Here is a 25,600-nt window from a genome sequence, read left to right as displayed (position 1 = left end):
TCAGACACAGAGGCTCCACGCTCTAGTGAGTGAGTGAAAAGATAGATAGTCCAGCATGCTACTCTACCAGTGGACAGAATACACTATCGATTGCCACTCAGTACAATAATACGGCTACTACAGTTACAACACCATGATGCTCAGATGGATCCTACAGATCACAGACATATAGACTGGCTGACTGACTGACTGACTGTATATCCCATACACACTGGGGTAGGGCTGCCAATAAAAAGTGTGTGGGTGTGGTGAGCAAGAATAACACTATAAGCCCTCGGATCACAGGTGTGAGTGAGTCCATCACGTGTGAGTGAGTGAGTGAGTCCATCACGGTGCGATCTGGTAATGCACACTCTCCGACACAAGCTACTGTGTTACTGTACAAAACACCTACCACTGTAGTCTGCAGACAGGGAGGGAGTGACCACAGGAAGAGGAAGAGAGGGGAGAGAGGTAAAGATGCGAGATGGAGAGAGGGGAGAGAGAAGAAAGAAAGTGATCAGCTGTCCACACCACAGAACTGCAATCCCAACGGGCAGACTCTGTATAAGTTTCAAGTTTTAAAGCACAAGTACAGGGAAATGCCTTTCCTGCAAACTGTGTATATTGTTGGGGGAAGTGGACAATTTTCAGATAACATTCATACAGTACATGAAGAAAAGTATGGGAACACCTGCTTGTCGAACATCTAATTGAAAATTCATAGGTATTAATATGGAGTTGGTCCCCCCTTTGCTGCTATAGCAGCCTCCACTCTTATGGGAAGGCTTTCCACTAGATGTTGGAACATTGCTGCGGGGACTTGCTTCCATTCAGCCACGAGCATTAGTGAGGTCGGCCACTGATGTTGGGAGATTAGACTTGGCTCGCAGTCGGCGTTACAATTCATCCCAAAGGTGTTTGATGGGGGTGGAGGTCAGGGCTCTGTGCAGGCCAGTCAAGTTCTTCCACACCGATCTCAACAAACTATTTCAGCAAAGACTCTGTGTGTTCTGACAGCATTTCTAGTCCTATTTTCATCCACCCTCTCCCTTGTTTCCCATCCCTCTCTCTTATTGTTGTTGTGAAGAATGCCTCAGTGCCCTGGCAGAAGGTGGAGGGTGGAGAGGGTGTACGTAGCGTGGGCAGAGAGAGAGAACAGGACATTTTCAGAGAATCTGAGACAGAAATTAATAGAGGGATGGATGAAGTGAGGGAGAGGATGGGGTGAATGAAGAGCGAGACCATCATCTTATAATTCACTAATAGTAAACAACACCCCCCCCTTCCATTCTGGGTTCCCTGTCCCCTGGAGGCCTACAGAGGGAGGGAAGGAGAAGTAATGTTGAAGAGTTAATCTAGACACACACACGGACACATTCATAATAACACAATTCTCTCAGACACACATTGATAAACAGACACAGTCAGATGCATATGGTGTGGCTATCAGGTGCGCAGCTTTGGCCGGTGGAGATTAGGCAGATTTAATTAATCAAACAGGGATATCTCTCTCTCTTTACTGCTCTGGTGTAATGCAGCAAAGACTCTCAGTAGGCGAGTCTGTGAGTTCTGTCAGCATTTCTAGTTCTCTTTTCATCTACCCTCTCCCTTGTTTCCCACCCCTCTCTCATTGTTGTTGTGAAGAATGCCTCAGTGCCCTGGCAGAGGGTGTATGTAGCATGGGTAGAGACACTCTACTGGACTCATTTGGCACAAGGCGTAAAACTCTGCCAGAGTTACATGTCTGTTTTTTATTCTTACTGTATTATTTCATGGCCGCAGGACTAGGCTGGTCTGGTCAGGAGACACATAGACAGTGACTCTGATGTAGTGCTGTTCATTGTGTGTGTGTGCCTGTCACGACTTCTACCGAAGTCGTTGCCTCTCCTTGTTCGGGCGGTGCTCAGCGGTTGACGTCACCGGTCTTCTAGCCATCATTGATCCATTTTTCATTTTCCATTGGTTTTGTCTTGTCTTCCCACACACCTGTTTTCAATCCCATTCATTCCCATTCAAACCCTCTGTTTCCCCTCATGTCTTTGTCAGAGATTGTTTATTGTTAGTGTTGTGTTAGGTGCGCGTCGGGGTCCTCGTACCCATGTTTGTTTCTATTCTTATTAGTTTTATGGAGCATGTTACGTGGACATTCATTAAAAGACTCCATTTTACACTCCGCTTGACTCTCCCGCGCCTGACTTCCCTGCCACCTATACACACGACTCTGACAGTGCCCTACCCATCCTGCTTTAAGAGCCCTAACGATGCCTCCGAACAGACTGGGGGATTCGATTAGCATAGACTCTAGAGATCTTGTTGCATATCTGTGGCTGTGTGTATATGGTCATGCTCGTGTGGTCTGTGGATATGTGTGTGGTATATGTCAATGTACTTCAGTATGTGTATTCCTGACAGTAAACGCACTGCTAGAAACCCTATCTGTAGTCATTTGCTCCTCCATCCTCAGGGGCAGAAGGAGTGGCTGTGACAGATGTGTTTGTGTCTGCTATCGTACTGCAGGCTCCCTGACCACTAATGACTACCCCTTTTCTCAGAAGACCCACCTCTGCTCTGCAATCTGGAGAAAGAGTCTATACTACACATACATCTGATGAAGACAACTCTGATTTACAGTATAGTCAAGTGACAAAGTAATAGATCTGAACCAGGGCTTTAAACAAGCATCCTTAAACAGAGAATTTACTTCCAAGGTCTAATTCACAACAAACACAATCATTTGACAGTGGTTGAATATCGATCACCATTTCCAGGGGAGTGGAACTCATGGGATTCAAATTTAAATTAAATTGGTTAGCCTACAGCTCATCGTATTGGTGGGGTGTACAGGTGTAGGATCTTAATTTGACCAGTTTCTCACAGCAGGAAAATAATCCTGCAGCAACAAGAAATGTTAATTATTGTGTGGATTATAATTCAAAATAACATCTGTGACTATAACAGAACTGATTTGGCAGGTGAAAACCTGAGAAAAATTCATCCAGGAAGTAGGATTTTTTTGTTTGTTGTATTTTTCTATTCAATTCCATTACAGTATCCATTGATTTAGGACTCAAATTGCAGTTCCTATGCCTTCCACTAGATGTCAACAGTCTTTAGAAATAGTTTCAGGCTTGTATTCTGAAGAATTAGGGAGTAAGAACAGTCTGAATGTCTGGACACTAAAGTGCCACAGAGCTTTTTCATGCGCAATCCTGAGAGCGCGCCTTTCTTGTTTACCTTTTATATTGACGACGTTATTGTCCGGTTGAAATATTATTGATTATTTAGGCTATAAAACAACCTGAGGATTGGATATAAACATCGTTTGACATGTTTCTATGAACTTTACGGATACAATTTGGATTTTTGGTGTGTTTTTTGTGTGATTTTTTTGCCTGTTGTGACTGCGTTTGAGCCTGTGGATTACGTGCGAACAAAACGGTTTTGGATATAAAGAGGGACTTTATCAAACAAAACAAACATTTATTGAGAAAAATGAATGTCTTTTGAGTGCAACCATATGAAGATCATCAAAGGTAAGTGATTCATTTTATCTCTATTTCTGACTTGTGTAACTCTACTTGGCTGGTTACTGTTTGTAATGATTTGTCTGCTAGGCGATGTTCTCAAATAATCGCATGGTATGCTTTTGCCGTAAAGCCTTTTTGAAATCTGACACCGTGGTTGGATTCACAAGAAGTTCATCTTTAAACCTATATATAACACTTGAATGTCTTCTGAATTTTTATAATGAATATTTCTGTTTTTGAATTTGGAGCTCTGCAATTTCACTGGATGTTGGTCTAGAGGTTTTAAACCTCAAATACACCACAAGTTTGCATTGATCAAATTAAGATTCTATATCTGTACATGTACACTCCAAGTCATTACATCTTGATACATTCATACATTACTACAAACAATTTCCAATGATGATTATTAGGATATAAGAACTAAAGGTCAATATGTCAATATCAAGGTTTGTTATGGAGGTTGTGTGTAAGGCCCTGCGTTATGCCACCAGGTGATAATAAATGCTGAATGTAAGGCTTATGTCATGATAACGTCTCTTGTCGTTGTGTTTGTTTCCAGCTTGATAACCCAGACGAGCAGGCTGCTCAGATCAGGAGAGAGCTGGACGGACGACTGCAGATGGCAGATCAGATCGCCAGGGTAAGACACAACCACCTCAAAGTAAAGTAGAGAATTAGACACCAACCCACCACTCTTAAATCACCTCACCAGAGCTGTTTCTGATACAGTAGAAGATGGTACCTCTAAGGTCTATAAACTAAGTAGTAGTGATACTACAGTATCTGTGTGTTCGGAACCCTAGGCCCTCAAGCATAAGGCACATCTTTACATCAGAAACTGCCTCAATAATGTAAGAGCAGAGGTAGACTCATGCAGGAGTACCCATAAATAAAGATCCTCTTTAAAAATACCTTTATGGTTGTAGACTACACAATGGACGTGTGTGTGGTTGTGACTTATGTGTGCTTGCGTGCCTGTGTGTATACCTGTGTGTGTATGTTTCTGTGCCATAACAGGGTGGCAGGTTTCCCAAGTTTGTTTCCAAAGAGATGGAGGCCATGTTCATAGAGGAGCTGAGATCCTCAGTGAACTTGCTTATGGCTAACCTGGAGAGCATGCCCGTGTCCAAGGGAGGAGAGTTCAAACTGCAGAAGCTCAAACGAGGACACAACAGCTCTATCATAGACATGGGCCAGGAGGACGAGAACACACTGTCCAAGTCTGATGTGGTGCTCTCCTTCACTCTGGAGGTATGGTTGGTTAACACTGCAGCTCAAACACAGCCTGCTAGAGACACTGCCTCCAGTGGTCATATGCAGAAGTGTGCTATTGAAGTAATCCTGAATATTTCATCTGTCAGGCTACATAGAAAATAACATTCAAGGCTCTTCTTACTTTAGACACAGAGAGGGAAAGTAAGAGAGGGATGTAGACTGAATGACATATGTGGTTTACACACACAGAGAGAGAGAGAGAGAGAGAGAGAGAGAGAGAGAGAGAGAGAGAGAGAGAGAGAGAGAGAGAGAGAGAGAGAGAGAGAGAGAGACTTGCAAAAGTATTCACCCACCTTGGCATTTTTCCTATTTTGTTGCCTTACAACCTGGAATTAAAATGTATCATTTGATTTACACAACATGCCTACCACTTTGAAGATGCAAAATATGTTTTATTGTGAAAAAAGACAAAACATTACTTGAGCGTGCATAACTATTCACTCCCCCAAAGTCAATACTTTCTAGAGCCTCCTTTTGCAGCAATTATAGCTGCAAGTCTCCTGGGGTATGTCTCTATAAGCTTTGCACATCTAGCCCCTGGGATTTTTTCCCATTCTTAAAGGCAAAACTGCTCCAGCTCCTTCAAGTTGGATGGGGTTCCGCTGATATACAGCAATCTTTAAGTCATACCACAGATTCTCAGTTGGATTGAGGTCTGGGCATTGACTAGACAATTCCAAGACATTTAAATGGTACCCATTAACCCACTCGAGAGTTGCTTTAGCAGTATGCTTAGGGTCATTGTCCTGCTGGAAGGTGAACCCCCATCCCAGTCTCAAATCTCTGGAAGACTGAAGCAGGTTTCCCTCAAGAATTTCCTTGTATTTAGTGCCATCCATCAGTCCTTCAATTCTGACTAGTTTCCCAGTCCCTGCCGATGAAAAACATCCCCACAGCATGATACTGCCACCACCATGCTTCACTGTTGGCAATGGTTTTCTCTAGGGTGATGAGAGGTGTTGGGTTTACGCCATATATAGCATTTTCCTTGATGGCCAGAAAGCAAAATTGTCGTCTCATCTGACCAGAGTACCTTCATATGTTTGGGGAGTCTCCGACATGCCTTTTGGCGAACACCAAACGTGTTTTCTTAATTAAATCAATTGCTTTTTTCTTGCATTCTTCTGTAAAGCCCATCTCTGTGGAGTGTACGGCTTAAAGTGGTCCTGTGGACAGATACTCCAATCTCTGCTGTGGAGCTTTGCAGCTCCTTCAGAGTTATCTTTGGTCTCTTTGTTGCCTCTCTTATTAATGCTCTCATTGCCTGGTCCGTGAGTTTTGGTGGGCGGCCCTCTCTTGGCAGGTTTGTTGTGGTGCCTTATTATTTCAATTGCTTAAATCATGAATTTAATGGTGCTCCGTGCGATGTTCAAAGTTTCGGATATTTTTGTTATAACCCTGATCTGTACTTCTCCACGACATTGTCCCTGACCTGCTTGGAGAGATCCTTGGTCTTCATGGTGACGCTTGCTTGGTGGTGCACCTTGCTTTGTGGTGTTGCAGACTCTGGGGCTATTCAGAGCAGGTGTGTATATATACTGAGATCATGTGACATTTAGATTGCACAGAGGTGGACTTTAATTAACTAATTATGTGACTTCTGGAGGTAATTGGTTGCAACAGATCTTATTTAGAGGCTTCATAGCAAAGTGTGGAATACATATGCACGCACCACTTTTCATTTTTTTTTTTTTTTTACAAATATTTTTTGAAACAAGTAATTTTTTTCATTTCACTTCACCAATTTGGACTATTTTGTGTATGTCCATTACATGAAATCTAAATAAAAAATCTATTTAAATTACAGGTTGTAATGCAACAAAATAGGAAAAACGCCAAGGGGGATAGGCTCTGATGATTAATGGTCCCTCCACTCTTGTATACCTCAGATATGTTTATAGCAGCAGCCATTCAATATAGTCGTAATGTTTTAAACTCCCTATTCTGCTGCTTTCAGGGGACATGGCTGTAGTTCAGAGGTGCTGAGCTTATCGGGGGCGCCCATGTTTGTAAAAAAAAACAACAAGTCAGATGTTTCTTTATAGTAGTATCAGTGTCTGTAACAGTGCTCTTGCTCTAACTGATAAAATGCATTTTTTGTGTGTCTGAAACTAGTTTCTAGCAGCAGATGCATGTTGGAAATAAATAACATGTATAGGCATTTGACTGGCAGTATTCTCTCTGGCAGGTGGTGATTGTGGAGGTTCAGGGGTTAAAGTCTCTGGCGCCCAATCGAGTCGTCTACTGCACCATGGAGGTGGAGGGGGGGCATAAGCTCCAGACTGACCAGGCCGAGGCCTCCAAGCCAACGTGAGTGTGACACACACACACATACACACACAGGTATGCTGGGCACACAAATTAGATTATAACAGCCTTATTTAAAGTGGCAATCAGCAGTAGAAACAATAACAAAGAGATCTCCACGTTCCTAGTTTGGTAAAAATCTGAGGGATGGGACTGGAGAAATGTAAACACTTTCAAATTCATAGACAGGTCTATGGATGCAAGGACTGACCATCCATGATATCACAATTATAGTTTAACCATGTTTTGAGGCTATATAGGGTTTGTTTACATTTCTTTGTTTACAAACATTAGCGTAAAACCAGCTTGTATTTTGGGATCTGATGGGGTATGACAGTTCAACTAAGGTCATGAGGCATTTATCTCTATATTCTTCAAGAAGTCCAATAATGGATGTAACAGCTGCTGTTTGCCTCTTTAAGAGTAAATACCTAGTTACTGGGTAATATGTTCAGTACGTTATATTTGATATATACAGTATGTAAACAAACTCGTGTTTGCTAAGCATGTTAGGAAGTACATAACTGCATTCAATTTCCAGTCACAGGTTGTTTACTTAGATTCATCACAGCCAGTCATGTGCAAGGCCTCAGTGACGTAAAACGTGACCTGGTGATGCGATTGAATCTGCTCCTAACTCACTCTCACACTACTTCCTGTTTACATATACATGGCCACATCATGTGTACTTCCTATGACATAAAAACCCCAAGCCCCTGACTGCTGTTCTTCCCTCAGTCCCACTCTGAGTAGCACCTGATCCAGACTGTGTTAATATGATTAGTAAGTCCTGAGTCCTCATTAGGTGGTCCATAGGGTGGGTTCATGTTCTGTCAATAGCTGCACACCATGGTGTGGTAATGATATTTCCTGTGTGAGTATAACCAGGTGTTTTAGACGCCGTGCCAGACTGATTACTCAACATGCACCTTCTTCCACTGGTTGTGTTGAGACATTTGCTTTGCTTTATTTAAAGAACACTCACACATGTACATTTAGGTCCAAAATTATTGGCACCCATGATAAAGATGAGCAAAATAAACGATACAAATACTGAGCAATATTGTATGCTAAAAAATGAGAACATTTTAGCCCAAAACCTGGTTACCTCTGCTAGGAGGCTGAAACTTGGCCACAAGTGGATCTTCCAGGAGACAATAACTCAAAGCATACATCAAAATCCACAAAGAAATGGTTATTTGACCACAAAATCAACATTTTGCCATGGTCATCTCAGTCTCCGGACTTGAACCCTATTGAAAACAAGGGATCCAATCATTTTGACCCCTATCTTTTTTTTTACTTTTTAAAAACGTTTTAAATCTCTTTCTTTGAGCAATTATATTAATAAAAAATCATATACTTCCTACATTGTATGAGCATGCAATATAGATCAGTATTTGTATTATTTATTTTATACAGTTTTTTTCCTCATCTATGTCAATTCGAGAAGCATTCACTTGCTGCCTGGTCTGCAAAACGCAAAGCTCATTCGTCTCAAATTGTATTTTTGCGTCTCATTTGGTATGCCTGAGCTGGTATGCCTGAATTCTTGATGTGTTCCTGTGTGTCAGTGTGTTAAGCACAAACCAGTTGGTGCACTAGTTCTGGTACTGGGTGTTATGTTAGTGTGTTTCTATCGTAATGGTCAAAGTTGGGAGAGTTGGCTAGCTATTGATGTGTTCAGGATGAATTTAGTTTTCTTAATTTTTTTTGATAGAATGTTTATGCCAAAAATCACTACAACCAACCAAACACTGTTGCTTGTGCTTTAGCTGTCCCCTGCTAGCTAGCGGCTAGCTAGTAGCACTAGGTAGTTAATGGCTAGCTTGTAACACTAGCTAGTAAGTAACGCTAGTTAGTAGCCTATCACCTAGTTAGTTGCGCTAGCTAGCTAGTTAGTACTAATTAGAAAAGATACTGATAACTAACCCCATTTTCCTGTGCCACTATCTAGCTTCTAATTCTAATACTGTTACTTGTACTCCCTGTATATAGCCATGTTATTTTTTATTGTTATTTTTGTTCATTATTCATTGTGTATTTATTCCTCGTCACTATTTCATTTTTAACTCTGCATTGTTGTAAAAGGACCCGTAAGTTATCATATCACTGTTAGTCTACACCTGTTTTTTACGAAGCATGTGACAAATAACATGTTATTTTATTTGTACAGTATCTATGTTCATTTGACTTTTTTTCTGTGGGGTGGGGGGGGTGAAGGAGACAGAGAAGAGTAATTCATAATCCATACCTCTTCCCGATATCCTCATTGTAAGGAAAGGGAATGATTTTCCTCATACTCTAATGCAAGGCTCATCACCCCTGTCTCCTCTTCTCTGATTTGAAAAGCAGGATGGTATGTTCTGGACTTGCTGCTAGAACTATTGTAGCTAAAACAGTTTGTAACAGTAACCCTGTACCTTTTTGTTTTTTAGTAATACCATCAATACTCATTCAGAAATGTTAATTTTGGCGAGAGCCTTCTGTTTCTGAGATGACAGATGTTGCTGGTTGATTATAGTTTTAGCTTCACACAGTTACTGTAACACACCCTAGTGTGAAATATGTGGTGCAATGGGTCTTTGTTGTCTGACATTGTCAGAGTTATGCCCTGAGTGCACAGAGATAGAGAGTAGACATTGTCTAGAGTCTAGACTTTGGCCAGGGAGGCAGCTGTGCCCATCTGTGACGTCAAACTGTGTGTCTATGTGTGCATCAGATAAGTGCGAGGGAGAGAAAGAAGGGGCTATTTTAGACCCTGCTTCCTCACGGTGGAAGGCTCAGGTGGGAGCTGTGCTATGAGTGGATCAGTGGAAACTTTAGTTCAACAGAGTATAGGGCTATTATTGCTAGATACAGTATCTTGGTCAAACCCTGATGTGCACATCTAAAGGGATCCATTTCTTCTCTTCCACAGATGGCAAGTCCTGTTGAACTTGGAATAGGAAATACAGTACATAGCCAATAGTATGTGGAAACCCATTCAAATGAGTGGATTTGGCAATTTCAGCCAAGCCCGTTGCTGACGGGTGTATAAAATTGAACACACAGCCATGCAGTTTCCATAGACAAACATTGGTAGTAGAATGGCTGGTAGTAGAAAGTTAGTAACTTTCAACGTGGCACTGTCATAGTGCCACCTTTACAACAAGTCAATTTGTCACATTTCTGTCCTGCTAGAGCTGCCCCTGTCAACTGTAAGGCTGATATTGTGAAGTGGAAACGTCTAGGAGCAACAGCGGCTCAGCCACGAAGTAGTAGGCAACACAAGCACATAGAACGGTGCCGCTGAGTGCTGAAGCTCCTCGTGTGTAAAAATCGTCTGACTCACTACCCAGTTCCAAACTGTTTCTAGAAGCATTGACAGCACAATAACTGTTTGTTGGAAGCTTTGTGAAATGGGTTTCCATGGCCGAGCAGCCGCACACAAGCCTAAGATCAACATCTGCAATGCCAAGTGTCGGATGGAGTAGTGTAAAGCTATTTGCCATTGGACTCGAGCAGTGGAAACGCATACAATGACATTCTAGACTTCAAATTTGTGGCAACAGTTTGGGGAAGGCCCTTTCCTATTTCAGCATGACAATGCCCCCATGCATAAAACTAGGTCCATACAGAAATTGTTTGTCGAGATTGGTGTGGAAGAACTTGACTGGCATGCACAGAGCCCTGACCTGAATCCCATCGAACACCTTTGGGATGAATTGTAACGCCGACTGCGAGCCAAGCCTAATCTCCCAACATTAGTGCCCGACCTCACTAATGCTCTTGTGGCTGAATGGAATCAAGTCCCCGCAGCAATGTTCCAACATTTAGTGTAAATCCTTCCCATAAGAGTGGGGACCAACTCCATATTAATGCCCATGAATTTGGAATGAGATGTTTGACGAACAGTTGTCCAGATACTTTTGGTCATGTAGTGTATGAATGTTATCTGTTGGGATTTTAGTTATCTGTTCTGTGGTATGGACTAGCTGATCACTTTCCTCTCTCTCCCCCCTCTCCATCTCCCCATCTATCTCATCTTTACTTCTCTACCTCACTCCCCCCTCTTCCTCTTCCTGCTGTCTCTCCCTCCCTGTCTGCAGACTGCAGTGGTAGGTGTTTTGTACAGTAACACAGTAGCTTGTGTCAGAGTGTGCGTTACCAGGTCAGGTCACACCGTGATTCGGGGTGGAGAGGTGTGTGAAAGGAAGGACTCACTCACACCTGTGACCCGAGGGCTTTTTTCACATAGGATACAACCTGGCTGGCTGGATGCGAGCTGTAGCCAGGCAGAAGGAACGTTGTTGTGTGTGTGGCTCCAGCATTGTGCTGTACTACTATCTTGTGCTGCTCCACACGTGTGGCTGAGCTGAGAGTTATATAGGAATGCCCATGGGCTGTGCTCGTGGCCACTCGGGCTCAAACCAACACCTGCCATACTAGACCTGCGCACATCTTAGCCGCTCCGGAGAAATAGACCCATTCTCAGACCTCTGCTCGTCTCAGGCACGTTGTAATGAGGAATACAAGCTGTGATCCTAACAAATCAATTTATCTCTGTAATTTTCTCTGAAAGCAACTCATACATTCTGTAATGACATTTTCTGACCTCGTGAATCTAATCCAGACTTTAGTGATGCAAGCTGTTACACTGCCATCTACAGATGGAACAGTATGTGAAAACAGAATAATCAGGGATGGGCAGCCACAGTAGTTTGCTGAAAACACATTTACAGTCAGACAGGGTCAGACATTCATATTTACAGTCAGCCATTCATACGGTGCATTGCGAAAGTATTCGGCCCCCTTGAACTTTGCAACCTTTTGCCACATTTCAGGCTTCAAACATAAAGATATAAAACTGTATTTTTTGTGAAGAATCAACAACAAGTGGGACACAATCAGGAAGTGGAACGACATTTATTGGATATTTCAAACTTTTTAACAAATCAAAAACTGAAAAATTGGGCGTGCAAAATTATTCAGCCCCTTTACTTTCAGTGCAGCAAACTCTCTCCAGAAGTTCAGTGAGGATCTCTGAATGATCCAATGTTGACCTAAATGACTAATGATAAATACAATCCACATGTGTGTAATCAAGTCTCCGTATAAATGCACCTGCACTGTGATAGTCTCAGAGGTCCGTTAAAAGCGCAGAGAGCATCATGATGAACAAGGAACACACCAGGCAGGTCCGAGATACTGTTGTGAAGAAGTTTAAAGCCGGATTTGGATACAAAAAGATTTCCCAAGCTTTAAACATCCCAAGGAGCACTGTGCAAGCGATAATATTGAAATGGAAGGAGTATCAGACCACTGCAAATCTACCAAGACCTGGCCGTCCCTCTAAACTTTCAGCTCATACAAGGAGAAGACTGATCAGAGATGCAGCCAAGAGGCCCATGATCACTCTGGATGAACTGCAGAGATCTACAGCTGAGGTGGGAGACTCTGTCCATAGGACAACAATCAGTCGTATATTGCACAAATCTGGCCTTTATGGAAGAGTGGCAAGAAGAAAGCCATTTCTTAAAGATATCCATAAAATGAACACACCATCCCCACTGTCAAACATGGTGGTGGCAGCATCATGGTTTGGGCCTGCTTTTCTTCAGCAGGGACAGGGAAGATGGTTAAAATTGATGGGAAGATGGATGGAGCCAAATACAGGACCATTCTGGAAGAAAACCTGATGGAGTCTGCAAAAGACCTGAGACTGGGACGGAGATTTGTCTTCCAACAAGACAATGATCCAAAACATAAAGCAAAATCTACAATGGAATGGTTCAAAAATAAACATATCCAGGTGTTAGAATGGCCAAGTCAAAGTCCAGACCTGAATCCAATCGAGAATCTGTGGAAAGAACTGAAAACTGCTGTTCACAAATGCTCTCCATCCAACCTCACTGAGCTCGAGCTGTTTTGCAAGGAGGAATGGGAAAAAATGTCAGTCTCTCGATGTGCAAAACTGATAGAGACATACCCCAAGCGACTTACAGCTGTAATCGCAGCAAAAGGTGGTGCTACAAAGTATTAACTTAAGGGGGCTGAATAATTTAGCACGCCCAATTTTTCAGTTTTTGATTTGTTAAAAAAGTTTGAAATATCCAATAAATGTCGTTCCACTTCATGATTGTTTTCCACTTGTTGTTTTATACAGTTTTATATCTTTATGTTTGAAGCCTGAAATGTGGCAAAAGGTCGCAAAGTTCAAGGGGGCCAAATACTTTCGCAAAACACTGTAAATACTACACAATTTAAACCATCTGGAGAATATTACATTTATGTTTGCATTAATCCATGCAATATTATGCTGCTCTGCAATCTATTATAATAGATTCTCTTTTCCCTCTAAATTTGTGTCAATATCGCAGAGTCAACACTACATCGCCAGTGCACTCTGCTCTGACAAGACAAACAGAACACAAACCCCAGGGAAATGGAGAGGGTGAAAGAGAGAGATGGTCGGACCAGTCTTCATTCTGCCATATCAGTGCTCCCCCACCGCACTTTAGTGAGTGTGAAGTCACTCCTGGCTATATTAATTCTACACATGAGTGGCCACAAACATTCAAGGCCTCTCTCTATTCCATGCTTACTGTATGTCATTCTCTGCCCACTCTGGCTCACATGCTTCTAGAATTTAACTGAGGGTGTTTTCACATATAGTCCTCTTTAAAAGAACCGATCTCAGTCCTCTTTAGTGAACTCTGAGGTAAAAAATAAGAAGCATAAGAACTGTTATCTTTGTATTCACACTGCCTTTGCCTTTGAATGAGGTCTCAAACTCTTTTGCCAGTTCACGTCAACTATTTTGTGGACCAAGTCCTCTTTGCATTCACATTGCTATGTTTAGAAAGGAATCAAGATCTTTTTCCAACATGCACTCTGTGTTTTTACAAAGTGCAGGACAAGCAATTCAATCAGAATATGTCATTAGACAGCTAGTAGCTAATACATTGAAAGCTAATACATTGAAAGCTAATACATTGCATTTAGTTAAAATATGAGACATAATAATTGTATTCAGAAGATACTACTAACATGCAAATGTTTATTGGAAACAATGAATAGCAATAGAATAACTGCAGAATAAATAATGCTGTCGTTGATAATGTTACACTCAAGGTAGGCTACTGTCCAGAGCTAGAATAGATTTTGTAACCTGTGTTGTGATTCTCCCCAAACATATTGTCTTCTCACACTAGCCTATAGATCACATATTGCAAACAAATAATCTGAACTAAAAACAGCACACACTTTGGAATTTCTGTGCATCTGTGACAACTGCTAATCAATATCCAAAAACAGCACACATTTTTTTCTGCGAACCTGCATCTTCTCTCTTTTGTGGCACCAATGTGAAGGTTTATGGCAGGGTAAACAGTGTTGCAGTAGTATAGTGTGTAGTGCGGGAATAATGACTTGCGAACCTGGGAAGCTTTGCGTTAACATTGTCCTAATAAAGGTAACCGGTCCGCGGAATTCCTTTGGAGTTCACACTGCACAAAAAATTTAAGCGAACTGAGTTTTAAAAAAATGACTGGAAGTGAACAAGTGTGAAGATACCCTAAGAGAATAGTGAGAATTCTGAGTCTGCCCATAGGACGAGCCAGGAGCATGATTCTTCATTAGCTGCAACTCACGATGTGTGCGTGGAGCTGTGAACAACTCAACTAGATTACAGAGAACAACCCAACTATACTGAACAAAAATATAAACGCAACATAAAAAGTGTTGGTCCTATGTTTCATGAGCTGAAATATAAGATCTGTATTTCTGTTTACATCCTTGTTCGTGAGCATTTCTCCTTTGCCAAGATAATCCATCCACCGGACAGGTGTGGCATATCAAGAAGCTGATTAAACAGCATGACAATTACACAGGTGCACCTTGTACTCGGGACAATAAAAGGCCACTCTAAAATGTGCAGTTTGTCAAACAAACACAATGGCACAGATGTCTTAAGTTTGAGTAGGCATGCAATTGGCATGCTGACTGCAGGAATGTCCACCAGAGCTGTTGCCAGATAATTTAATGTTAATTTCTCTACCATAAGCTGCCTCCAACGTCGTTTTAGAGAATTTGGTAGTACGTCCAAACGGCCTCACAACCATAGGCCACGTGTAACCACGACAGACCAGGACCTCCACATTCGGCTTCTACACCTGCGGGATCGTCTGAGACCAGCCACACGGACAGCTGATGAAACTGAGATGATTTTCTGTCTGTAATAAAGCCTGTTTGTGGGGAAAAACGCATTCTGATTGGCTGGGTCTGGCTCCCAAGTGGGTGGGTCTATGCCCTGCAAGGCCCACCCATCGCTGCACCCCTGCCCAGTCATGTGAAATCCATAGATAAGGGCCTAATTAATTTTTTTAAATTGATAGATTTTCTTTAAAATTGTTGAAATTGTTGCATGTTTCATTTATATTTTTTTCAGTATAGATTACAGAGAACAACCTAACTCGATTACAGAGGAAAACCCAACTACCTTCTATCGACAAGTCTACTGTTTTTACAAGGGTGTGTGTGTGTGTGTGTGTTTATAGAAGTCAAGGTCAATGATACACAGTAGGTGCAATGTTTATTTATTCTTCCCTGATTTCCGCTCTCTAATTAGCCACTTGAGCCGCTGCTGTACACGTTAATGTATTTGTCCAAGAGTGAGTGTGCAGGGCTCACCCCTCTCCCTCGTGACATGTTACACCAATATATGAGGTATTCTGTGAGTTGAAATTAAGTACAGTTGAAGTCGAAAGTTTACATACACCTTAGCCAAATACATTTAAACTCAGTTTTTCACAATTCCTGACATTTAATCATAGTAAAAATTCCCTGTCTTATGTCAGTTAGGACCACCACTTAATTTTAAGAATGTGAAATTTCAGAATAATAGAAGAGAGAGTGATTTATTTCAGCTTTTATTTCTTTCATCACATTCCCAGTGGGTCAGAAGTTTACATACACTCAATTAATATTTGGTAGCAGTGCCTTTTAAATTGTTTAACTTGGGTCACACATTTCGGGTAGCCTTCCACAAGCTGCCCAAAATAAGTTGGGTGAATTTCAGGCCCATTGCTCCTGACAGAGCTGGTGTAACTGAGACAGATTTGTAGGCCTTCTTGCTCGCACACGCCTTTTCAGTTCTGCCCACATATTTTCTATAGGATTGTCAGGGCTTTGTGATGGCCACTCCAATACCTTGACTTTGCTGTCCATAAGCCATTTTGCCACAACTTTGGAAGAAATGCTTGGGGTCATTGTCCATTTGGGACCAAGCTTTAATTAACTTCCTGACTGATGTCTTGAGATGTTGCTTCAATATATCCACAGAATTTTCCCGCCTCATGATGCAATCTATTTTGTGAAGTGCACCAGTCCCTCCTACAGCAAAGCACCCCCACAACATGATGCTGCCACCCCCACAACATGATGCTGCCACCCCAGCGCTTCACGGTTGGGATGGTGTTCTTCGGCTTGCAAGCCTCCCCTTTTTCCTCCAAACATAACGATGGTCATTATGGCCAAACAGTTCTATTTTTGCTTCATCAGACCAGAGGACTTTTCTCCAAAAAGTATGATCTTTGTCCCCATGTGCAGTTGCAAACCATAGTCGTTTTTTTATGGCGGTTTTGGAGCAGTGGCTTCTTCCTTGCTGAACGGCTTTTCAGGTTATGTTGATATAGGACTTGTTTTACTGTGGATATAGACACTTTTGTACCTGTTTCCTCCAGCATCTTCACAAGGTCCTTTGCTGTTGTTCTGGGATTGATTTGTACTTTTCGCACCAAAGTACGTTCATCACTAGGAGACAGAACGTGTCTCCTTCCTGAGCGGTATGACGGCTGCGTGGTCCCATGGTGTTTATACTTGCGTACTATTGTTTGTACAGATGAACGTGGTACCTTCAGGTGTTTGGAAATTGCTCCCAAGGATGAACAAGACTCTTTTTTTCTGAGGTCTTGGCTGTTTTCTTTTGATTTTCCCATGATGTCAAGCAAAGAGGCACTGAGTTTGAAGGTAGGCCTTGAAATACATCCACAGGTACACCTCCAATCGACTCAAATTATGTCAATTAGCCTATCAGAAGTTTCTAAAGTCATGACGTTTTCTGGAAGCTGTTTAAAGGCGCTGTCAATTTAGTGTATGTAAACTTCTGACCCACTGGAATTGTGATACAGTGAATTATAAGTGAAATAATCTATCTGTATGCAATTACTGGAAAAATTACTTGTCATGCACAAAGTAGATGTCCTAACCGACTTACCAAAACTATAGTTTGTTAACAAGAAATTTGTGGTTGAAAAACGAGTTTTAATGACTCCAACCTAAGTGTATGTAAACCTCCGACTTCAACTGTATCTAGCCTACTTGACACATTAGGCCACAAAGTTGCTGTTCCTTGATAAAATAATAACAAGGTAACGTTAGAACTACTGCAACTCCATTGTGAAAGGTTCTCATTGGTTGGCTGATTGTAATTTATTTATTTATTTTTATTTCACCTTTATTTAGCCAGGTAGGCTAGTTGAGAACAAGTTCTCATTTACAACTGCGACCTGGCCAAGGTAAAGCAAAGCAGTGCGACACAACACAGAGTTACACATGGAATAAACAAACATACAGTCAATAAAACAGTAGAAAAAGTCTATATACAGTGGGTGCAAATGAGGTAGGATAACGGAGGTAAGGCAATACATAGGCCATAGTGGCAACATAATTACAACATAGCAATTAAACACTGGAGTGATAGATGTGCAGAAGATGAGTGTACAGATGCTGAGGTGCAAAATGAGCAAAATCAACTAGATAACAGTGTGGGGATGAGGTAGTTGGACGGGCTAATTACAGGTGGGCTATGTACAGGTGCAGTGATCTATGAGCTGCTGTGACAGCTGGTGCTTAAAGCAAATAAAAAATTTAATTTGCCAGTACTAGACTGAAAACAAATTTGTTAGCTACTGTAGCTAGCTAGTTTATAAACCACTGTGTCGTGGAGAAACCGCAGTGCCTGGATCTTGCCCCAGCAGCAAAAACACCAGACAGGCCAAGCAAACGCCGCAAAACTGACATGAACCAAGCTCATATTGATGTTTTGGAGCTGGAGAGAGAGAATAATCTACATTACTGCAGATTGAGGTCCTGAATTTACAAAAAGAGCTACTGAAAATTCAGAAACAGAAACTCCTTCAGGGAAACAAAGGCCCACTGTGTAAAGAATTCAGATCTTTTTATTTATTTAAGAAATTATTTATTAAAAACAATGTTTCCCAAGCAATTTGGTGTCCTCCAGTCCTGTCCCCACACTTGTGTTCTGATGCTTCCAGTTCCACCCTGTATGATATTGAGAATAACAACATTTTAGTAATACATTTTAATACAAATTAGGAAGGTTCCAAATTAGGAATTGTACATGTCTATCAAAATATAATATTGCTTTTTACATGTTACCAATGTTAGATTATACACACGTTAGGCTGCTAAATGGTTCTCAATCAAGGTTCTCCCCACAGAATAACCATTTGCCATAGCAACATGTTGCACCTGGGTATCTTCTTCATTCTCCTCGGGTAGGTTCCTTCTCAGTCTCCTGCCAACGTTATACAGAACTGCCACTGCAATAATAATTGTCAGTGTAGTGTCCATCTTTGTGCAGGGGCCCTACATGTTCTCATGGTTCTTCCTGGTACCAGATACTTTTATTGGACTTTATTGTGTCCCTGTTAAGAGGTGTGTTTTCTGTAGTCCTTTGTAGGATCATGAATTGTTTACCTTGTGCGTTCGTGTCCTGAGTGAGTTTTCGAGACTTCGTGTTATTTTTTTTTCAAGTGTACTGTGGTCTTGCGGCTACCATATCTCAGTAAAGTATTCTGTTTATCCTTAACCACTGATTCCTCATCTGGTCTCTTCTCTGCACCTGGGTCCAACCTTACCACGTCACAGTAAGCTTCTGCCACAACATGGACCCAGCAGAGATCACCCAGATCTGGAAAGTGGTAGCCCACCAAGGAGCACTGTTAGGACGGCAGCAAGAACATCTCTCCCAAATCTCCGGGACCCTTCAGGCACTTGCTGAGTCCATCCCACCACAACTCGCCTCCAACCCAGGAGGAAGCAATGCCCAGGTCTCATCGCTCAGTGCTACAGACGTTGTCGTGGTTCCCCCGGGAAACCAAGATCCCAGCCCCCGAGCGGTATGACGGCCACACAGGAGTTTGCAAGGGCTTCCTCACTCTGATGTGAGGAACTCACTCTGTGTTCTCTGATGTTCAAGCTACAGTCCTCTTCATTCCACACCGATTGGGCCATGACCACCTACATCATCCTAGGGTACCCTTGACTAGCGCTACATAACCCACTAGTTTCCTGGTCCACAGGATACCTACTAGACTGGGGTAAGGAATGCCAGAAGAAATGTCTAAGACCCCCACCAAGAGCCTCGCTGTGTCCTCCTGCATTCCTTGAAGATCAAGACTTGCCCACTTTCCCTCCCAAATACTTCGACTTCCGAGAGAACTTCAGTAAGAGGCAGGCTGCCACCCTTCCCCCTCATCGTCTTTACGACTGAGCCATAGAACTCCTACCCAGCACCACACCACCCCAGGATCGTCTGTACTCTATCCTCTATCTGAAGCAGCAGTCATGGACAATTACATCCGGGAGTCACCGGAGGCAGGTTTCATTCACCCCTCTACATCCTCTGCTGGTGCAGGTTTCTTCTTCATGGGTAAGAAGGATGGAGGGCTGTGTCCCTGTATCAACTACAGAGGGCTGAACCAGATTACGATCAAGAATTGTTACCCCCTACCCCTGATGTCCTCCAAATTACAGTTGGTCCAAGGGGCCCAATTCTTCACCAGACTGGACCTCCGCATTGCTTCCAATCTGGTGAGAATCAGGGAAGGGGATGAGTGGAATACTGCTTTTAACACCCCGATTGGCCACTGTGTATTGGCCACTGTGTGTCATGCCCTTCAGATTATCGAACTCACCGGCAGTCTTTCAAGCATTGATCAATGACACCCTGAGGAATATGTTGAATCAGTTTGTTTTTGTTTACCTCGACGACATCTTGATCTTCTCCAAGACCCTTCCGGAACACATACTGCATGTCTGCAAAGTCCTGAGACGCTTCCTGCAGAGAATGTGTCAAGATAGAGAAGTGTGAGTTCCACGTATCCCAGGTTTCCTTCCTGGGTCACAAGAAGGCAGGCATCCAAATGGACTACGTAAAGATTGAGGAGGTTGCCGACTGGCCCCGTCCAACCTCACTCAAGCAGGACCAGCAGTTCCTTGGGTTTGCCAATTTTTACAGGCATTTTATAGTGCGGTCGCAGCGCCTCTCATGGTCCTAACCCGCAAGTCCCAGACCTGTTTTTGCTGGACCCACGAGGCTGACAGGGCATTCATGGAGCTGAAGGGACTTTTCACCTCTGGACCCATCCTCATTCATCCTGATCCGACACGTCCCTTTGTGGTGGAGGTGTATGCCTCAGAGCAGGGGCGGTCCTTTCACAGCAGAATGAGAAGGACAAGAAACTGCACCCATGAGCCTTTCTCTCCAAGCGGTTCTCACCAGTGGAACGCAACTACGATGTAGACAACTGGGAGCTCTTGGCAGTTAAGTGGGCTCTTGAGGGGTGGAGACACTGGTTGGAGAGGGCACCTCATCTTTTGAGATCTGGACGGACCATAAGAACTTGGTCTCCTTTAAAAAAGCCAAGAGGTTGAATGCTTGCCAGGCTAGGTCGGCTCTGTTTTTTAACAGGTTCGTTTTCACACTAGCCTTTCACCCGGGATCCAAGAATCAGAAGGCAGACGCCCTGTCCCGCCATGATGTCTCTAACGGGGAGAGGGACCCCGAGTCCATCATCCCCAGCTCACACATTGTGGCCTCTGTGATATGCAGTATTGAGACCATGGTCCGACAAGCCCAGAGCCAAGAACCTGACCCCGGCAGGGGACCCACTAACAGACTTTACGTTCCGCGATCAGCCCGATCCCGAGTACTACAATGGGGACACTCCTCTAAATTAACTGGGCATCCAGGGGTTAATTGGACATTGGAGTTTCTGAGGCGGAAATTCTGGTGGCTCAACATGATGGAGGATGTGATATCCTTTGCTGCGAGCCTGTTCCATCTGTGCCCAAAGCAAGTATTCACTATCCTGGTTGTCGTTGATTGGTTCTCCAAGTTGCCTTCAGCAAAGGAGACCGCTGATCTCATGATTATCCATGTCTTTCGACTACACACACTTCCGCAGGACTTCAGATTGTGGGTCCCAGTTCATCACATGGTATTGGAAGGCCTTCTGTTCCCTCTTGGAGGCATTGTGAGTCTCTCCTCGGGTTCCACCCTCAGTCGAATGGGCAAAATGAGCGGCCCAACCATGAGCTGGAGAAGTTCCTCCCCCCATTTCCTAAACAAGAGGCCGAAGCGGGGGTGCCATCAGTTCATTTGACGATGTCGCCACACCTGGATCAGAGCGTGGTCTTCCTCTGCCAGCCACCAACATCAGGCAAACCGGCACCGGAGAACTCTTCAGCTCCTCAAGTAGGTCAACGGGTGTGGCTGTCCACCCGTGATCTTCCCTTAAAGAATCCTTACTACATAGGACCATTCAAGATCCTGAGTCGCATCGACTCGGTCACCTATTGTCTCCAGCTTCCCAGGTCCATGAGGGTCTGTCCGTCCTTTCATGTCTCCCGTCTCAAGCTGGACCAGTCCATCCCCCCCACACCTGCTCCTCCGCCCCCTCAACTTGTGGATGGCCGCCCGGCCTACACAATCCGGCGTCCGAGGGACCCTGCAGTACCTGGTGGACCGTGAGGGTCACGAGGAGCGGGCGTGGATGCCTGCCCGGGACATCCTGGATCCAGGTCTTGTTAGAGACTTCAAACAACTATATGGTGGTTGTAGGGGGGGAGGGGGCAGAGACGGCCCTAGAAACTTTTATTCGACTCAGGTGTATCTTATTATTTCATGATGGTGTGTTTTCTGTGGTCCTTTGCAGAAGCTTGAATTGTTTACTGAGTGGCCCTGTAGACACAGGAATCTTTTTACCCACACTCCAAAACCTCTATCTGAGATGTCTTACCAGAATGAGAGGTGTTGTATTCTCTCTCTTCAGGTGTCTGGGGGTTTAAAAGGGGAGTGCTAAGGTACCCACGTCACCTAGTAGGTGGCCTTCATAAGCCCCCTTTCCAGCATTGCACACAGATAACTATTGTCAAAAATTCTGCTGTCAATGAGGGGATCCTAGCTATCTAGCTACGATGTTGGTGAGCTGACTTTTGTCATCAGACAGCTTGCATGTTGATGGAGCAGTAACCTTTCCGATTACGGAATAGCTCTCCATTCTTGCCACCAGGGTTGGGAATGGGAATGCGTGTACAGTTTATTATTTATTTTATTTTACTTTTATTTAACCAGGCAAGTCAGTTAATAACAAATTCTTATTTTCAATGACGGCCTAGGAACAGTGGGTTAACTGCCTGTTCAGGGGCAGAACGACAGATTTGTACCTTGTCAGCTCAGGCGTTTGAACTTGCAACCTTCCGGTTGCTAGTCCAACGCTCTAACCACTAGGCTACCCTTAACCGTTACACACCTGGGAATCTAGTTCTCCTATAAAACCCAGCTGTTGTCTCCTCTGTAGAATTGAACCTTATGTACTGATTCTTCAGACCGGTAATAACATAGGACACTGACTACAATCCTGCAGATGGTTGAATTGTGGAGTTCAAAAATGTCCCCATATACCATCTGGAAAATATCCAGTTGCGTAGAACCGTAGAGCCACCAGGAGCTGAAGTAGTGGGGGTACAGTCACGTTCCTATCACTCCCATGCTTAATGGTTGGTCCAACCTTTCCTTCCTGTTTATTGGGTCAGGCCAGGGTGTGACATGGGTTTATTGTGGTGTGTTTCATCTTGGGGTTTTGTGGGGTGTATAGCATAGTCTATGGCTGCCTGAGGCGGTTCTCAATCAGAGTCAGGTGATTATCGTTGTCTCTGATTGGGAACCATATTTAGGCAGCCATATTCTTTGAGTGTTTCGTGGGTGATTGTTCCTGTCTCTGTGTTTATATTCACCAGATAGGCTGTATAGTTTTTCACGTTTCCGTCTGTTGTTTTTGTACGTTTCAGTTATTTCATGTCTAGTCATTTTTCATCAATAAACATGAGTAACCACCACGCTGCATTTTGGTCCGCTCCTCCTCCAACAGAAGAACGCCGTTACAGAATCACCCACGCCAACAGGACCAAGCGGCGTGGTGACAAGCAGCGGCAGCAGGAGCAGCGAAAGGAGGAGCCGGCGATACGAGGGAACAAGGTTGGCTAGGAAGCCCGAGAGTCAGCCCCAAAAATGTCTTGGGGGGGGGGGGGCTCAGGAGAGTGTGGCAGAGTCAGGAGTCAGACCTGAGCCAACTCTCCCTGTTTATCGTGAGGAGCCAAGGAACCAGAGCCGGTGTTGGAGGTGAGCGAAGCAGAGACTGTGAAGGAGTTAATGGGGAAATTGGAGGAGAGAGAAATGAGGGAGTTGCTGTGTTGGTGCTTTTTGCATGGAATTCGCCCGACGGAACGTGTCAGGGATTTGATGGCACCTGGGTCAGCGCTCCATACTCGTCCTGAGGTGCGTGTTAGTCGGCTGGTGAAGTTGGTGCCAGCCTCACGCACCAGGCCTCCTGTGCACATCCCTAGCCTTGCACGTTCTGTGCCAACACTGCTCTCGAGATCTCCAGTACGCCTTCACGGTCTAGCCCATCCTGTGCCACCTCCACACACCAGCCCTCTGGTGGCAGCTCCCCGCACCAGGCTTCCTGTGAGTGTCCTCGGCCCAATACCACCAGTGCCAGCACCTCGCCTCTTCAGCGCCTCCGGAGCCTTTCTCCTCTCCTGCGCTGTCGGAGTCTCCCGCCTGTTTAGCGCAGCCCGAGCTGTCAGTCTGCATGGAGCAGCCAGAGCTGTCAGTCTGCATGGAGCAGCCCGAGCTGTCAGTCTGCATGGAGCAGCCAGAGCTGTCAGTCTGCATGGAGCAGCCAGAGCTGTCAGTTTTCATGGAACAGCCAGAGCTGTCAGACTGCATGGAGCTGCCAGTCTGCAAGGAGCTGTCAGTCTGCAAGGAGCTGTCAGTCTGCAAGGAGCTGTCAGTCTGCATGGAGCTGCCAGTCTGCATGGAGCTGCCAGTCTGCATGGAGCAGCCAGAGCTGCCAGTCTGCAAGAAGCCGCCAGAGCTGTCAGTCTACATGGAGCAGCCAGAGCCCCCAGTCAGCATGGAGCAGCCAGATCCGTCAGTCAGCCAGACTCTTCCAGATCTGCCAGTCAGCCAGACTCTTCCAGATCCGCCAGTCAGCCAGACTCTTCCAGATCCGCCAGTCAGCCAGACTCTTCCAGATCCGCCAGTCAGCCAGACTCTTCCAGATCTGCCAGTCAGCCAGACTCTTCCAGATCCGCCAGTCAGCCAGACTCTTCCAGATCTGCCAGTCAACCAGACTCTTCCAGATCCGCCAGTCAGCCAGGATCTGCCAGAACCACCAGCCAGCCAGGATCTGCCAGAACCGCCAGCCAGCAAGGTTCTGCCGGATCCAACTACCTGGCTGAGCTTCCTCTCAGTGCTGGGCTTCCTCTCAGTGCTGGGCTTCCTCTCAGTGCTGGGCTTCCTCTCAGTGCTGGGCTTCCTCTCAGTCCTGAGCTTCCTCTCAGTGCTGAGCTTCCTTTCAGTGCTGAGCTTCCCCTCAGTCCCGAGCTTCCCCTCAGTCCCGAGCTGCCCCTCAGTCCCGAGCTGCCTCTGTCCCGAGCTGCCCCTCAGTCCAGTGGGGTTCTGGGTGAGGACTACTAGGCCATGGTCGGCGGCGAGGGTGGACTATCCTAGGACGCGAGGTGGGGGGACTAAGACATTTATAGAGTGGGGTCCCGCGCCGGAGCCGCCACCATGGACAGACGCCCACCCGGACCCTCCCTATTGTTTTGATGTGCGTCCGGGAGTCCGCACCTTAGGGGGGGGGTTCTGTCACGCCCTGGTCAAAATGTATTATGTTTATCTTCATTTATTGGGTCAGGCCAGGGTGTGACATGGGTTTATTGCGGTGTGTTTCGTCTTGGGGTTTTGTGGGGTGTATACAGAAGAACGCCGTTACACTTCCAGTTGCATCAGAGTCCTTGGAGAAGCGTTATCTTCTTGAAAAACTCATCACTATCATAAAATTCAACAGGATTTAATCTCTCTAATTATTCTCTGAGAAACTCTGTCGTTTTGGTCTCTCCACAGTAGATATGCTGCCAGTTTATCAGTTCAACCACCTCAAGTGGCAGTTTAGAATGAATCTCCAATCTAAATTTATATTAATTTTTTTATTGAGCAACAGGTTTAAAATTAATCTAGATTTAAAGTGAAAACTAAATTTCGATTAGAGGAAGAATTCAATATAACTATGATTAATTTAAACTAGGTTTAAAATTTGGTGCAACAGGATTAGTAGACACACCTTGATTTACCTCTGTTTAAGAGTTAA

At 44.3% G+C, this 25,600-nt stretch overlaps 1 protein-coding gene across 2 annotated transcripts in view; it reads left to right on the top strand.

Annotated features, from left to right (window-relative positions):
• The window catches only part of LOC135540124 (calcium-dependent secretion activator 1-like), a 164,616-nt gene that overhangs the window by 43,622 nt on the left and 95,394 nt on the right, over positions 1-25,600 (top strand). For both annotated transcript variants that reach the window (XM_064966523.1, XM_064966525.1), the window contains exons 4-6: positions 4,072-4,152; positions 4,530-4,763; positions 6,976-7,097. In XM_064966523.1, the coding sequence (XP_064822595.1) occupies positions 4,072-4,152; positions 4,530-4,763; positions 6,976-7,097 (437 nt within the window). The remainder of the gene's footprint in view (positions 1-4,071; positions 4,153-4,529; positions 4,764-6,975; positions 7,098-25,600) is intronic.

Source organism: Oncorhynchus masou, chromosome 5, assembly GCF_036934945.1.
Source record: "Oncorhynchus masou masou isolate Uvic2021 chromosome 5, UVic_Omas_1.1, whole genome shotgun sequence".
Classification (NCBI taxonomy): Eukaryota; Metazoa; Chordata; class Actinopteri; order Salmoniformes; family Salmonidae; genus Oncorhynchus; species Oncorhynchus masou.
The sequence above is the reverse complement of the archived record's forward strand: the minus strand, read 5'-3'. Positions and strand labels throughout refer to the sequence as shown.